The sequence below is a fragment of the Lepisosteus platostomus genome, chromosome 13 (assembly GCF_059453375.1).
Source record: "Lepisosteus platostomus isolate fLepPlt1 chromosome 13, fLepPlt1.hap1, whole genome shotgun sequence".
Classification (NCBI taxonomy): Eukaryota; Metazoa; Chordata; class Actinopteri; order Semionotiformes; family Lepisosteidae; genus Lepisosteus; species Lepisosteus platostomus.
This window is the reverse complement of record NC_142623.1, coordinates 32,410,949-32,426,213: the sequence shown is the minus strand read 5'-3', so window position 1 is coordinate 32,426,213 and position 15,265 is coordinate 32,410,949. Positions and strand designations below refer to the sequence as shown.

At 58.5% G+C, this 15,265-nt stretch overlaps 1 protein-coding gene and 1 non-coding gene across 4 annotated transcripts; both read left to right on the top strand.

The window, feature by feature from the left end:
* Positions 1–121: 121 nt before the first annotated feature.
* Positions 122–194, top strand: trnaa-agc (transfer RNA alanine (anticodon AGC)). The gene has a single exon. It is a non-coding gene; the product is annotated as a tRNA-Ala (tRNA).
* A 1,222-nt stretch (positions 195–1,416) lies between these two features.
* kif20a (kinesin family member 20A) lies at positions 1,417–15,046 on the top strand. Of its 3 annotated transcripts, none has more exons than XM_088604187.1 (20): positions 1,417–1,590; positions 4,331–4,497; positions 5,693–5,782; positions 5,892–6,011; positions 6,893–7,031; positions 7,114–7,289; positions 7,775–7,880; positions 8,305–8,511; positions 9,107–9,218; positions 9,474–9,548; positions 9,709–9,852; positions 10,609–10,777; positions 10,983–11,150; positions 11,232–11,371; positions 11,790–11,892; positions 12,065–12,254; positions 12,341–12,443; positions 12,732–12,943; positions 13,049–13,210; positions 13,579–15,046. In XM_088604187.1, exons 2-20 carry the CDS (start codon positions 4,339–4,341, stop codon positions 13,899–13,901), a joined length of 2,898 nt encoding a protein of 965 aa, XP_088460313.1. In that variant the 5' UTR covers positions 1,417–1,590; positions 4,331–4,338; the 3' UTR covers positions 13,902–15,046. The 3 variants fall into 3 exon arrangements, with proteins under 3 accessions (XP_088460313.1, XP_088460315.1, XP_088460314.1); XM_088604188.1 differs by lacking the exon at positions 1,417–1,590 and adding an exon at positions 1,614–1,895; XM_088604189.1 differs by lacking the exon at positions 12,732–12,943 and having other exon boundaries at positions 12,341–12,432; positions 13,073–13,210.
* The last annotated feature ends 219 nt before the right edge of the window (positions 15,047–15,265 follow it).

Here is a 15,265-nt window from a genome sequence, read left to right as displayed (position 1 = left end):
CACTTTATCTATAGAAATACAAATAAGGTGGGAATATTGTACTTTCTAAAGTCTTTGTTTATGTAAACTGTACTGTTTACAGTAGTTTATATACAGACTTCAGGTCTGGCCCAATAAGAAAGGGGGATTAGCTCAAATGGTAGAGCGCTCGCTTAGCATGCGAGAGGTAGCGGGATCGATGCCCGCATCCTCCAAAGACTTTTTCTACACTGCAGTATCAACTATATTTGCATTTCTGGGGTGTTATATACTGTAATTCTGCAAAATCAACTGCATTCAACTTTCTACAGTATCATCCGTGTTCGCGTGTCTACACGATTATATATTTTACATTACTACCTATATTTGTTTCTATAATACTACATACTTCTAAGTTGTGTCCTATATTTGGATACCTCTGCCTATGTTAATCTGAGTTTACACTTTTAAACAGGCGTCTATTTGCAACCCCTAGTATCCCACAATCAAAGGCGCCTTTCCTAACACAACGGGCTGGGACAGACTTCGCCCGCAGATCAGCGCCATCAAGGCAAGACGCGGCCCAGAGGGGGAGCGACAACAGCGACTCCTGGCGGCGATGCTGGGAAGTGCAAACTCCCGACCGGCCGACCCACGTGACCCGCTGTGCCCTGCGGCTCCTCAGCTGCCAACAATGCGCCGTTTGTGTGGGACAGGCGGTCCAGATGTTTATCAAATCGATGTGGGTTCACATCAATGCTTCTTTAGTACAGCCGAAGTGAATACTGTTCACATTTATTGTTCAGTCCCCGAGGGAAAGAGGTGCTTGCCCACACACTAAACGAATTTGCACGGCTGTCTAAAGATGGCATGCTGTTTAGATAATCTATTAGCACAGGAAGAATAACATATCTGTAAGGGGGCGAGAAACGCTGGCTTCTCTCGACTAAATTCACACAGCAGGCTTATTCAAGTAGATAAGTACAATATCTACTCATGTGGGAATAAAGCCGATGTGAACAAGAATACGTAGCTCTTAGAGGCTACTCTGTAGCGATGCAAAGGAACAACTAAAGGTTTATTCCGTGCTGAAAAGAGAAGAAAAACACAACGTTTCGGCCGTGGAGCCGTACCATGCTATAATCAGTAAGCCGAAGTGGGAACGAGCACCCACCAGCTGCGGTAGATCGCCATGTTGGCTCAGCTCGCCACGGTGCTTCTTTTTTTGAGCCAACATGGAGCCAGTTTCCATTGGTCGCACTCTATTTCTCCTTCACAGAGGCACGCCGCCGCGCCCTTTCTCCGCCTGCGCCTTGGGCGAGGGTTCAGCGTGCCGTCCAATTGGCTGGAGCGGCGGCCCTCGCATTCCGAGCGCTGTCATTGGGCGGCTGCGGGCGGCACTCGGAAGGTGATTGGCTGTCCCTCCGGGGCGCGACGTTTGAATCGGTTTGCTGAGGGGCTGAACGCTGGTCCCAGAGTTCTTAGTTCAGCGCGGTTGTTAATTTAAGTTTAGTCGACAGAGGAAAGGGTTTATAGGACTTTTAATGTGCCTCTATTTAAACTTCTAGAGAGGACACTCAGTCAGAAGACGTCAGAACTTTACGGAAAAACCTGCGTTTGTATTTAAAGAAGGTTAGTGTTTTGTTTTGTCTTTGAACTAAATTAGGTTGCGTGTTTTCTCTCGATAGTGAATGTGGGTAATTTTCAGATTGAGGACACACCGCTCGAAGACATAAATGTCCTACACCCGATTGCTGTTACTGTATGAAGTATTACAACAGTAATTCGTCGGTCACGCCAATAAACCTCAGTAAATAAAAAAAAAGACCAAGAGAGCGAAACCTTAAAATCACTGCGGACAGTGTGGTCGTGTAAATTAATCTGTGGACCCCCCCGACTGCGTGCGCTCTTTCTACCGTAAACAGACTTCCGACCTGGTAAGATACAGCTATAAACACCCCAGTGTTCCTCTTATTTCTAAATTTGATGGTATATTGTGTTCTTACAGTTTTTATTGCATGACTTTTGTGAACTGACAAAAGAAAACCCTGTATTAAAGAGGTTAGAGAATAAAATCGAGAGTATCCGACTGCGAGGCGGGCAAAAAGCCTTTTTAAAAGGACGCGTGCGCCTGACCCCGGGTGTGCATGTTCTTCGCTTCTCGGCATTGAAATTGCCCCAGCCTGCTGGTCCGCAGAGAGAGGGTCGTGCGCGGTCTGAGTGGGTTGTCCACCCGCGGAACTGGTTTGAAACGGCCGGGTTCTCCACAGACTATCCCTGTATCTGTGCGGGTTTCCTTTCTCCGGAGGTGGGGGGCGTGCTCGCCTGACTTGTTTATCCTCGTGAAAGTGAGCTTCACGCACAGGCTTGCAAATTAGGAACAAACTGCAGCACCGCAATACCAACACTGCTGTCAATTCCTGGACCCGGAGAGTCCCGGGTCCGATGCGGTTTTTCACTCCACACCGCGCTCTAAGACTTGATCTGAACCAGGGCTAACAAGCGAGAGGAGGGCCCGTCTGACCGCTTTGATCGATAGTAGCTAATTGATCACGGGATCAGTGACCAGCTGTTTCTTGTAAAAAAAACCCAGGGTATCGGCTTCCACAACGTAGCGGGACGGCTTGTACCACACTCCCACCACTCTTTGTGTACAGACGTGCCTCCTGTCCTGACTGGCTGGGCAGCTTGTTCTACGGCTCTCTTTGTGTAGAGGGGGTGTGGGAGAGCCTTGTGGGACGAGCTTGTCCCCTTGGAGTTTCTGTTTTTCCCCCTTGTCCAGCTCTCTCGCTGGGATTAGCAGTTACCTGTGGAATTTAGTGGACTGGCCCCATGTGGAATTTACCTCCACTGCTGAGAGAGAGGGAGGCAGCTCTGAAGCTGGTCTGTGTTCAGTGAGGCAGCCCTGTGCCCTGCAGGCTGCTGGCTCCTTCCAGACTTCTCTAACCACCTACCTGCACCTGACCCCTGTGACACTGTCCCAAGCCTCTAACTTGGCCCCTGCAGGGCCTTGCGCCCTCTGTAGTCCATTCATTAACCTAATTAACCTAAATTGGACACGGGAGTTTTCCTAAGGTTTTGAAAAGCTGATAGACGGACTGTAACAACAAGGAATTAAACTCGAGAACTCGGAGGATTCTTAAGATTTAGACAGCATTCGGGACTGGGCAAATACTTGTGAGTTCTGAAGAGCAGGGGTCTTGGTACAGATCCCTGTGGTGCTGCACTGATTACATCTGCCATCCTGAGTGTCCTGCCCATTGACCAGTTCCCAATCCCAACACATCCATGAATACCTGCTGCCAGCAGTGGGATTATGCCTCTACCGAGACCCCATGTATCCCATGCTGGATGCTGTCTGTTACTGTTGGAGCTCTGCCCGGCTGAACAAGACCCACCTTTTCTGAGAGTCTCGCAGAGACGATTGTCTGGCCTAGTTGTAGTAGGTGTTAACATTGATCTGAAGCGTAAATCAGATTGACTTGCCTCCGTTTTTTGCCCTTTCTGTGCCTGAGCGACTATTTGGAAGAGTTCTGCTAATTGCCTACGGAGAATCGGGTCTCTCGCCTCCTTATGTGCTACTGAACACAAACAGGACCCAGTAAACAATAGAAGCTCGGAGTTTGAGCCAGTGGTTTAGAGCTATTTTTCTGGACTGATGCTTTGCTATTATTCCTATTTGTTGGAGCGAAACTTGTTGGCGTGAGACTCGTACTGCTGTGCACTGGGAGTGTGACTGACAGTAAAGCCTGGAGTGGCTCAGACTGCTGTGCACTGGGAGTGTGACTGACAGCACTGTAAAGCCTGGAGTGGCTCAGACTGCTGTGCACTGGGAGTGTGACTGACAGCACTGTAAAGCCTGGAGTGATTAGCTTTATTGTAAATTCATCACTGGCTGTCTGCTCTGTTGTTATACTGCTGATTTTCATTTATTTGAAAAAAGCTTCAGTCTCCCTGCTGTTTGTGGGTATATGGACCAGTGTGTGTCCGTTCAGTGGGCTGTGGCTGCAAAAGTAGGGGGCTCAGAGACCGAGGGGGGTGTGAGTGGGTGTGGGTGTGTGTCGGTTCAGTGTGCAGTGGCTGCAGGTGTAGGGGGCTCAGGGACCGAGGGGGGTGTGAGTGGGTGTGGGTGTGTGTCGGTTCAGTGGGCAGTGGGTGCAGGTGTAGGGGGCTCAGGGACCGAGGGGGGTGTGAGTGGGTGTGGGTGTGTGTCGGTTCAGTGGGCAGTGGCTGCAGGTGTAGGGGGCTCAGGGACCGAGGGGGGTGTGAGTGGGTGTGTGTCCCTTCAGTGGGCAGTGGCTGCAGGTGTAGTGGGTCTGGGAGATGGTGGGGTGTCACCCCTCTAACCTGAGGCTGTCTGCTGCTTTCGCAGTGGTTGTCATGGCGATGTATGGGGCCTCACCGCGCGGCCTGCTGTCGGACGAGGAGGAAGCTGCGGTGTTCGAGTCGACGGCGGCCGAGACCGGCGGCGGGCAGAGAGGGGGTCATCGCCTCGCCGAGCTGTCAGTCATCTCCCCTGGAGCGGACGCCCCCACGCCGGTGAGACAGGCGACGGGGCAGCGCAGGCGGAGCCATGCTGGGATATCAAACCCCTCGCAGCGTGTGCACGCTCTCCTGCTCTCGTGTGAACTCTCCCTCTCTCGCACACTCGCATCACGCTCTCCTGCTCTCGTGTGAGCTCTCCCTCTCTCGCACACTCGCATCACGCTCTCCTGCTCTCGTGTGAACTCTCCCTCTCTCTTGCACCTGGGCCTGCTCTCTCGCACACTCACAGCACGCTCTCCTGCTCTCGTGTGAACTCTCCCTCTCTCTTGCACCTGGGCCTGCTCTCTCGCACACTCACAGCACGCTCTCCTGCTCTCGTGTGAACTCTCCCTCTCTCTTGCTCCTGGGCGTGCTCTCTCGCACACTCACAACACGCTCTCCTGCTCTCGTGTGAACTCTCCCTCTCTCTTGCTCCTGGGCGTGCTCTCTCGCACACTCACAGCACGCTCTCCTGCTCTTGTGTGAACTCTCCCTCTCTCTTGCACCTGGGCGTGCTCTCTCGCACACTCACAGCACGCTCTCCTGCTCTTGTGTGAACTCTCCCTCTCTCTTGCTCCTGGGTGTGCTCTCTCGCACGCTCACAGCACGCTCTCGTGTGAACTCTCCCTCTCTCTTGCACCTGGGCGTGCTCTCTCGCACACTCACAGCACGCTCTCCTGCTCTCGTGCGCTCTCTCGCACACTCGTGGTGTATGCGGTTTTGCTTTCCCCTCTCACCTGCACTCGCTCTACTGTGCGTGCACTCTCTCCGGCATGCTTGCGGCACGCACACACACTCTCCCCCCACTCTCTTGCTCCTGGGCTTGCTCCCACCTCCTCATCTCACGCGCCCTTTCTCTCCCTCTCTCTAATCCTGACACCAGTGTTAGCCAGCCATGTGCCAGACGGAAAGTAAAAGTGCAAACGGACGAACTTCGTTGCCGTTATGAGTTTTGGTCAATTGCACTCAAAAATGCAAAGCGATTTAGTCATCGTCATTGCGGGCTATTGTCATGAGCCTCTCAACTTCGTAAACTAAAACCAAAAAACAGGTTGTCAGGGAACTTTTTCGTCTAGATTTCCATCGACTAAATTAACACACACACACACACACACACACACACACACACACACACACACACACACACACACACACACACACACACACACACAGGTGCGTATTAACACCGGGTCCTCTTCCTGGTCCCCAGCTGAGCGCGGACGCCGGCGTGGAGAAGGTGAAGGTGTTCCTGCGGATCCGGCCACTGACAGAAGCGGAGCAGGAGCGAGGGGAAGACCAGGTCAGCCGCCGGCCGGCCGGGGGTTCGGGGCTCAGGGTTCTGGGGTTTCTGCTCTCTCTCTGTGTGTGTGTGTGTGTGAAACGGGTGCGAACCCTCTCCCCCTCCCCAGTGCTGCGTGAGCGTGGAGGGCGAGGACACCCTGCTCCTGCGGGCCCCCCAGGACTCCGCCGCCATGAGGAACACGGAGCGGGGCGTGGGCCAGGCCGTGCACAGGTTCACCTTCACACAGGTGAGGTGCAGGGACGCTGGGCGTGGGGGGGACAGGGCCAGGCCGTGCACAGGTTCACCTTCACACAGGTGAGGCGCAGGGACGCTGGGCGTGGGGGGGGGCGGGGCCAGGCCGTGCACAGGTTCACCTTCAGGCAGGTGAGGCGCAGGGACGCCGGGGGGGGGGGCAGGCCGTGCACAGGTTCACCTTCACACAGGTGAGGCGCAGGGACGCTGGGCGTGGGGGGGGGCGGGGCCAGGCCGTGCACAGGTTCACCTTCAGGCAGGTGAGGCGCAGGGACGCCGGGGGGGGGGGCAGGCCGTGCACAGGTTCACCTTCACACAGGTGAGGCGCAGGGACGCTGGGCGTGGGGGGGGCAGGGCCAGGCCGTGCACAGGTTCACCTTCACACAGGTGAGGCGCGGGGACGCTGGGCGTGGGGGGGGCAGGGCCAGGCCGTGCACAGGTTCACCTTCACGCAGGTGAGGCGCGGGGACGCTGGGCGTGGGGGGGGCAGGGCCAGGCCGTGCACAGGTTCACCTTCACGCAGGTGAGGCGCGGGGACGCTGGGCGTGGGGGGGGCAGGGCCAGGCCGTGCACAGGTTCACCTTCAGGCAGGTGAGGCGCGGGGACGCTGGGCGTGGGGGGGGACAGGGCCAGGCCGTGCACAGGTTCACCTTCACACAGGTGAGGTGCAGGGACGCTGGGCGTGGGGGGGGCAGGGCCAGGCCGTGCACAGGTTCACCTTCAGGCAGGTGAGGCGCGGGGACGCTGGGCGTGGGGGGGGGCAGGGCCAGGCCGTGCACAGGTTCACCTTCACACAGGTGAGGTGCAGGGACGCCGGGGGTGGGGAGCAGAGGGACAGGGGCGGGCAGTGACGGCCTCCTGCTCTGCACGGTGCAGATCTGCCGTCCCGACACGAGCCAGAAGGAGTTCTTCGAGCGCACGATGAGGGAGACGGTGAGGGACGTGCTGAGGGGCGAGAGCTGGCTGGTCTACACCTACGGGGTCACCAACTCCGGCAAGACCTACACCGTCCAGGGTGAGTGGCCCGGCGGGGCGCCTGGGGGGGGGGGTGGACCTGCGGGGTCCCCGGCGGTAACGGCCTCCCTCCCCCCCCCCAGGTGTGGGCAGCGACGGCGGGCTGCTGCCCCGCTCCCTGGCGACCGTGTTCGGCAGCCTGCAGGGCCGGCTGTACCCCTCCCTGGACCTGAAGCCGGTCCTGTGCCAGCAGGTGCGCTGGCTGGACAGCGCCGAGGTGCGGATCGAGGAGCTGAGGCGCGCGGCCCTGCTGCAGGAGGTGAGGGGGGTGGGGCGCAGGGGGAGTGGGTGGGGCGCAGGTGGGTAGTAGGGGTGGGGCAGTGGGTTACCGGGTCAGGGCTCTAGGCGTGACAGGGGTGGCACAGGTGGGTGGCAGGGGTGGGGTTCTGGGTGGGACAAGTGGGGGGTATGGGCGGAGCTATGGGCGGGTCACATGGTTTCTGGGGTGTGGCATGTGGGTGGCAGGGGTGGGGTTCTGGGTGGGACAAGTGGGGGGTATGGGCGGAGCTATGGGCGGGTCACATGGTTTCTGGGGTGTGGCATGTGGGTGGCTGAGGTGGGGTTCTGGGTGGAACAAGTGGGGGGTATGGGCGGAGCTATCGGGGATCATGTGGTTTCTGGGGTGTGGGCTTTGCTGCCCACTGGCACGATGGGGTGTGAGCCGTTGCCACGGCGTGCTCACAGCTGTCCTGGGTGTGGATACCACGAGCGAGCCAGGGCCTTACACTGTCTCTTCCCTCCTAGGATGAATGCCAGACACCCCAGCGGTCCCGGGTTCGAGGGGTGACCAGTTACGACAGCGGCATCGCTAGCCTCTCTGCCAACAGCTGCAGTGCCACCCGGCTGGACGGTGAGTGAGGGCAGCCCTAGTGACGCACTGTGTCCCCTCGGTAAAAGACCTCACCCCCATTTTCTGTGAGGGGACCCCCCTCCTGAAGGCACCTAGGGCCCAGGTTAGGGGGATATGGGCACCCTCGTTTAGACGTGCCTCTTAGTTTGGAAGCCAGTAATGGGGTGTCATTCTGATTCTTGTACAAGTCTCTTGCAGCTCAATGTCCCCAGTGCTCAAACTGGGCAAAGAGCGCCACCTACTGTTCCACTGACTGACCTGGTGCTCCTCTGAGGTCTCCCCCACCTTCCCAGAGCAGACCGAACCCCACCTTCTCAGTGTCTTCTAGCCCACTAGGGAAACGGCACCACCCTTAATTCTGCAGGCAGCAGCTCCTCATGTCAGATGGCCCTTTCCGCACTTACTGATTCTGTCCTCTCTCCAGAGCCGGACAGCGTCTGTCTGGACTTCGATGGCCTGTCCCTGGACAGCAGCGCCGGTGCCGAGGGCGTGCGCTACTCCATCTGGGTCTCCTTCTTCGAGATCTACAACGAGTTCCTGTACGACCTGCTCAACACGCCGCCCGGCCAGCTCCGCAAGAGGGCCACCCTGAGGCTGTGCGACGACCGCCACGGGAACCCCTACGTCAAGGGTGCGGGGGCGCTGAGCAGCACTGACAGCTGGGATCTGGGGGGGGCAGGCAGCAAGCTGGTCCTGGTGGGGGCAGGAAAGGCCCTCCCTGCGTCAGTCTGAGGGTGCCGCAGTTCCGGGGGTGAGGGTGGATGTACAGTTTGGGGGGGCAGGGCGAAGGAAGAGGTGGCGTTTCGTAAAGAGGGAGCTTGCAAGAGGAGCGCAGAAGGTGGAGGGCGAGGGATCAGGGCTCTGCTGAAGAGCCACTGCTGGAAAAGTAGAGGGAATCTGTTTAGGACGGAGAGGAGGAAGAGCCTCTGTACCCAGAGAGCTGCGGGTGTCTGGAACAGCCATCCCAGTCAGGCTGATGAGGCCTAACCACTGAGTTCCAGGAAGAGCCTGGCTGAATTGAAGCTACGATTTGTCGATAAACTGCCAGATGGGCTGAATGGCCTGCTGCCTTTTGAGGTCTTTGTGTTTTTCGATGCCCAGAGTGGCCAGGCTGTGTGTCTGTGTTGACTGTATACGGAGCCAGCGTGGCAGATGGGAGGCTGCTCCTGATTGGTGGATGGTCACCGTGCCGGCGCTCTGATTGGCTCTCTGTCCGTGTGTCTCAGACCTGACCTGGGTGAACGTGCGCAGTGCGGAGGAGGCGTGGCGCGTGCTGCAGGTCGGCCGCAGGAACCAGAGCTTCGCCAGCACCCACCTGAACCAGACCTCCAGCCGCAGGTACTGGGGCCCGGCCCGGTCTCGTGGGGGAGGGGGAGAAAGAGGCTGCTCGGTCCGGTCCAGTCCGGGGGGGGTGGGCTCAGCTCGGCCCAGTCTGGTCCGGTGTGGGGGAGGGGAGTAGGGGAGGTGGCTCAGCTCTGCCCAGTTCAGGAGGGGAGTAGGGGAGCTGGCCCGATCCAGTCCAGTGTTCGGTGGGGGGGAGTTTTAGACTGCGCAGCACCTGGCCTCTCTCACTGACTGTCTGTCCCTCTGCAGTCACAGCATCTTCTCTATCCGGATCCTGCACATCAACCCGGACGCCCCGGACGGACAGGGAGCGCGGATCAGCGAGTGAGTGTCGCTCCTCTCTTGCGATCGCGGCTGGTGTCGCCGCACTCTGCCAGCCCGCCCTGTCACGCCCTGCCCTGTCCCACACTGCTGCCCTGACCTGTCCTGCCCTGATCTGTCCCACACTCCCAGCCCGCTCTGACCTGTCCCGATCTGTCCCCAGGCTGTCCCTGTGTGACCTGGCGGGGTCGGAGCGCTGTAAGGAGCAGCGCTGTGGGGAGAGGATGAAGGAGGCCAACAACATCAACACCTCCCTGCACACGCTGGGGCGCTGCATCGCCGCCCTGCGGCACAACCAGGCCCACAGGTACCCCTCTCTCCTGTCCCTCCTCCTCCTCTCTATTCAGTTCAATCCAAGGTGCTTTATTGGCATGACTGATGAGCACAATCAGTGTTGCCAAAGCAAAACAAATACAATTGACATAAAAAAATCTACTGTCCTCTCTGGACAGTCAGGTCTGTCTGTGTCCAGTTTCTATGGCCAGGCTGTGGTCACTGAGCCTGTCCTCTCTGGACAGTCAGGTCTGCCTGTGTCCAGTTTCTATGGCCAGGCTGTGGTCACTGAGCCTGTCCTCTCTGGACAGTCAGGTCTGCCTGTGTCCAGTTTCTATGGCCAGGCTGTGGTCACTGAGCCTGTCCTCTCTGGACAGTCAGGTCTGCCTGTGTCACGTTTTTTTGGCCAGGCTGTGGTCACTGAGCCTGAGGGTTCTGTTTCTGTTTGCTGTTATTTATCTTGGTTAGACATTCGGCTAGTGTGTATTGTCTATTTAGGGTTCTGTAGCATTCCAGTTTGCGTGTGTGTGTCCGTCCCAGTGTGAGAGATTGCTGTTTGATCTGTGCTGTGATGTGGTTGATTCCGAGTTGTGGTGCTCTAGCAGTGCTGTCCTGAGGCTGGCTGGTGTCGGTGTGGCTCGGGCCAGTGAGCTTCAGAACCAGCTGGCTCACAGGGCTCTTTGTTGAGCTCAGTTGTCTCTCTCCTGTGCCCCTGTGTGCTCTCTCTGTCTCTCTGTCTCTCCCCGTGTGGCTGATGGCTGACTCTCTCCTGTGCCTCTGCCTGCTGCAGGTCAAAGCCTCCGAAGGTGGTCCCGTTCCGGGACAGCAAGCTGACCCGCGTCTTCCAGTCCTTCTTCTGCGGCCGCGGGCGCTCCTGCATGATCGTCAACATCAACCCCTGCGCCTCCACCTACGACGAGACGCTGCAGGCGCTGAAGTTCTCCGCCATCGCGACGCAGGTGGGGCTCGCCCTCTCCATCATCTGTCCCTCTTGTGCCTGGCCGTCCATCTTCCGTCTTGGGATGGGAGCTCCTTCCCATCCTCCCTTCTTTCCCACAATGCACCGCTAAACCGAGACGTGGGCAGACTTTTCATTTTGGTCCGGTGTAGTTCCCCACTCGCCCAGCAGGGGGCGGTGTGACATACCTTGTTTCTCTCCTCCAGCTTGTCCACGCCCCCCCCACCAGGACCAGAGTGGCCTACATCCAGTCGCTGCTGAGGGAGCACGGGATGAAGATCAATGAGAGCAAGTGCGAGGAGGAGGGCGGGGCAACGGAAGAGGAGAGCGAGGAGGAGGAGGAGGAGGAGGAGATCGCTATGTTCGACACGAAGGTCAGTGTCCGCCTCGCCTGTCCTCGCCTGTGCTGGCGCGTATCCGCAGGCCCTCCCTGACGCTCTGTCCCTGGGCTGCAGGCGCTGCTGCGCGCGGTGGAGGTGCTGAAGCAGACGCTGCTGGGCGAGAGGAAAGAGAGGGCTGCGCTGGAGGCCAACATCCGGGAGCAGGTGGTGTCCGAGATGATGGAGCTCCTGAACCGCAGGGAGGAGGACTTCAGGTACCGGGAGAGGGGAGGACTTCGGGTACAGGGAGAGAGAGAGGGAGGAGAGAGGAGGACTTCAGGTAGAGGGAGAGAGGGAGGAGAGAGGAGGACTTCGGGTACAGGGAGAGAGAGAGGAGGACTTCGGGTACAGGGAGAGAGAGAGGAGGACTTGAGGGAGGGGGGAGAGGGGGGACGGAGAGAGGAGGACTTCAGGTAGAGGGAGAGAGGGAGGAGAGAGGAGGACTTTGGGTACAGGGAGAGAGAGAGAGAGGGAGGAGAGAGGAGGACTTCAGGTAGAGGGAGGATTTGAGGGGGGGCGGAGAGAGGAGGACTTTGGGTACAGGGAGAGAGAGAGGGAGGAGAGAGGAGGAATACAGGTAGGGGGAGAGGGAGAGTGGGGGAGACTCGCCCTGACGCTCCCCTGTCCGCACAGCGAGACGCTGCAGAGCGAGCGCGAGCTGCTGGAGGAGCAGTACGAGGACAAGATCCAGAACCTGCAGGAGTCCCTGACGAGATACTACAGCCGGGAGATCCAGGTGAGCTCTCCGAGCCCGGGTTCCAGCGTGGGGGTGTGGTGGGAGACCTGGTGCTCTCCGGATTGGGGGGTGCGGTGGGGGCCCCTCTCCGGATTGGGGGTGCAGTGGAGTCTAAAGAATGACGACAGGTGAAGAAAGCGGAGCACAGCTGAGACCTCTCTCTCTCTCTCAGGAGCGGGACGAGCAGATCGAGGAGATCTCCGCAGCCCTGCAGGAGGCGCAGAGGAAGGAGCCCCCGGCCCCCAGCCCGCCCCCCCTGGCGCTGCGGCGCTCCCGGCGCCTGGCCTCCCAGGGGCCGGAGCAGCGCCGCCTGCAGGCCGAGCTGGAGCAGAGCCGGGCCGAGCTGGAGCAGAAGACGAAGGGTGAGGGGGGGGAGCAGGCGGGGGGGCTCGGAGCCGCGGCCTGGCCGACGGGGTGACTGACCCACGGGTGTGCCCTCTCTCCCCAGAGCTGCAGCAGTACCACGACCTGGTCCGGCTGGCCCCCACCGAGACCACGCTGACCTCCAGGGTGGACAGGAAGCTGGAGGAGAGCCAGAGGGTGAGTGATGGGTGTGGGCTGTGCGGTGCTGACCGCAGTGTCCGGCAGTGGTGTGGACTGTGCTGTGCTGACCGCAGTGTCCGGCAGTGGTGTGGACTGTGCTGTGCTGACCGCAGTGTCCGGCAGTGGTGTGACAGGTGTGGGCTGTGCTGTGCTGACCGCAGTGTCCGGCAGTGGTGTGACAGGTGTGGGCTGTGTGGTGCTGACCGCAGCGGTGTGACAGGTGTGGGCTGTGCGGTGCTGACCGCAGTGGTGTGACAGGTGTGGGCTGTGCTGTGCTGACCGCAGTGGTGTGACAGGTGTGGGCTGTGTGGTGCTGACTGCAGTGTCCGGCAGCGGTGTGACAGGTGTGGGCTGGGCTGTACTGACCGCAGTGTCCGGCAGCGGTGTGACAGGTGTGGGCTGGGCTGTGCTGACCGCAGTGTCCGGCAGCGGTGTGGACTGTGCAGTGCTGACCGCAGCGGTGTGACAGGTGTGGGCTGTGCCGTGCTGACCGCAGTGTCCGGCAGCGGTGTGAGAGTTGTGGGCTCTGCTGTACTGACCGCAGTGTCCGGCAGTGGTGTGACAGGTGTGGGCTGTGCTGTGCTGACCGCAGTGTCCGGCAGCTGTGTGAGAGGTGTGGGCTGTGCTGTGCTTGCAGAATGTCCGGCTGCTGCGCCAGGAGCTGTCCACGCTGGGGACAGGACTGCAGTCCGCAGAGAGAGCCTGCTGCCACAACACGGCTGGAGAGAAGCTGAGACTCGCACTGGAGGCCTGCGACAGCATCTTGGCCAAACAGGTACTGTCCCTGACCTGGCTGGACTAGACACTGTCCTACTGTCCCATACTGGAGTGTCTCTCTCTCTCACACTGGACTAGACACTGTCCTGTACTGGAGTGTCTCTCTCTCTCACACTGGACTAGACACTGTCCTGTTGTCTCACACTGGACTAGACACTGTCCTACTGTCCCATACTGGAGTGTCTCTCTCTCTCTCTCTCACACTGGACTAGACACTGTCCTACTGTCCCATACTGGAGTGTCTCTCTCTCTCACACTGGACTAGACACTGTCCTGTACTGGAGTGTGCGTCTCTCCACTATACACTGTTCTACTGTCCTGTACTGGGTGTCATACTGACCTGCTGTCCCCCATCTCTCTTTGCAGGATCAGACGCTGGCGGACCTGCAGAACAACATGCTCCTGGTCAAGATGGACCTCAAGAGGAAAGCCGAGAGCCTGGCAGAGCTCCAGCGCAGTGGACACTACCCCCCTCTGGCTGCCTCCGGTACTGCGAGCTCCTGCAAGAGGAGGGGGTGTGGGGTGGCAGACCTGGAGAACGTGCGCCCCCAGAAGCGGCCCCTGCTGCACGGCCTGTTCCACAAGCGCAACACCCCCACACCCCAAATCCCCAGCACGCCCTACAGCTGCATCCTGCGCTCGCGCCAGCAGACGCCCACCCTGGCCACCCCCAGCAAGTACCGTTTTAAGCTGTGACGCCCTGGGCTGGCCACCTTCCAGTTCTGGTTCTGATCCCTTCTTCCACCAGTCCCGCCAGTCCAAACCTCTCTGCTCCCATGAGGCCCGAGTGCCTGCCGGCCCCGCAGGTTCCCTCCTGCATGCAGGGGCTTGTGCTTCGGCTCCTCTGGCTTCCCTTCCTCGCCAGGCAGCTCTCGCTGTGCTTAATTAACCCAGACGCAGGTGCCTGGTGATCGCCGAGCGTCTTCGGCCAGGGACCCCCGAAGATCCCTGCTTGTATTTGGAGAGGAAACCAGCCAGGATTCTTCTCCAGAGCTGTGCCAGAGTGCACTGTGCCAGCATACAACCTGGCCCAGAAATGAGTAGTCTCCAACACCACAGCACTGCAGTGGGGTGTGCAAGCTAGGCACAGACTGGACAATTCAGCTCTTTTGTGGGCAGGTCTTGTTACACAGAGCACAGCCTTTGCAATTTAGTAAGACAGTATCTTTTATATACTTTCATATCACATTTGTAGCTTTATTTTTATGGGAGTTTTTATGTACCTGCTCCTCTTTTTATTGGTGTTTTTTATGTATTTTTTTTTTAATACTGTGGCCCTCTGCAGGCATGCTTGTCCCTCCAGCTGTGGGATGGTGGGGAGTCATGTGGGTTAGCTGTCGAGAAGGGGACTGGGCAGATTCTGAACACTATTGGACAGATCCGGCTGACCCCAGCACATCACCAGGGTGACCAGCTAGTGCTTGCATCTGTGAACCTGGGCCCTGTGTATCCCAGCATGGTGGTCTCCACATGGGTGAGATCTGACACCATTGATCAGTGTCCAACCGAAGGCAAGATATTAATGCGGACCAGCTTGAATGATACCCGAGTTAAGGGTTGTGTTTTCTCTGTGGGTCCAGAGTTCTGGTGCAGCCTAGCATACCCGAGTTAAGGAGGTGGAGGGCTGGTGTTGCTGCAGTGTCTGTAAATGCTTTGCACCAGTATTGTGCTGTTCTGTATACGTGTGTGTGTGTGTGTGTGTGACGTGTCTACACCAGTGTCTGGTTCGCCTGCTGGGTGAGGCAGCTCCAGCTGTGGTCTGTTCTCCTATGCATGTTCACGGCATTGTGCAATATTCTAACTGCCAATAAAACAATGAGAGTGCAAACCCTCACCCTGATGTTGTGCCTTTGTTACTCAGTGTGACACCCCGTTCACCCTGTGAGCAGGAGGGTGTGTCTTATACTCACATTCTCGTGCACGGGGAGAGCAGCAGCACCCCAGCCATGCCGATTCTCCTGGCAGCTGGGACTGGTGCTCACCCCGCACCAGGGGTTGGTATCTCAGAGCCTGCACTGAACATCAGCTCAGTAAGCACTGGTGCTTTTTTATC

What these genes read in the sequence shown, in the direction of transcription:
- kif20a (XM_088604187.1), top strand. Translation starts at nt 4,339, where the DNA reads ATGGCGATGTATGGGGCCTCACCGCGCGGCCTGCTGTCGGACGAGGAG. An exon ending in GCGCGGCCCTGCTGCAGGAG is followed by an intron (nt 7,290 to 7,774) that starts GTGAGGGGGGTG and finishes CTTCCCTCCTAG; the next exon opens with GATGAATGCCAGACACCCCA. An exon ending in GACCGCAGTGTCCGGCAGCG is followed by an intron (nt 12,944 to 13,048) that starts GTGTGAGAGTTG and finishes GCTGTGTGAGAG; the next exon opens with GTGTGGGCTGTGCTGTGCTT.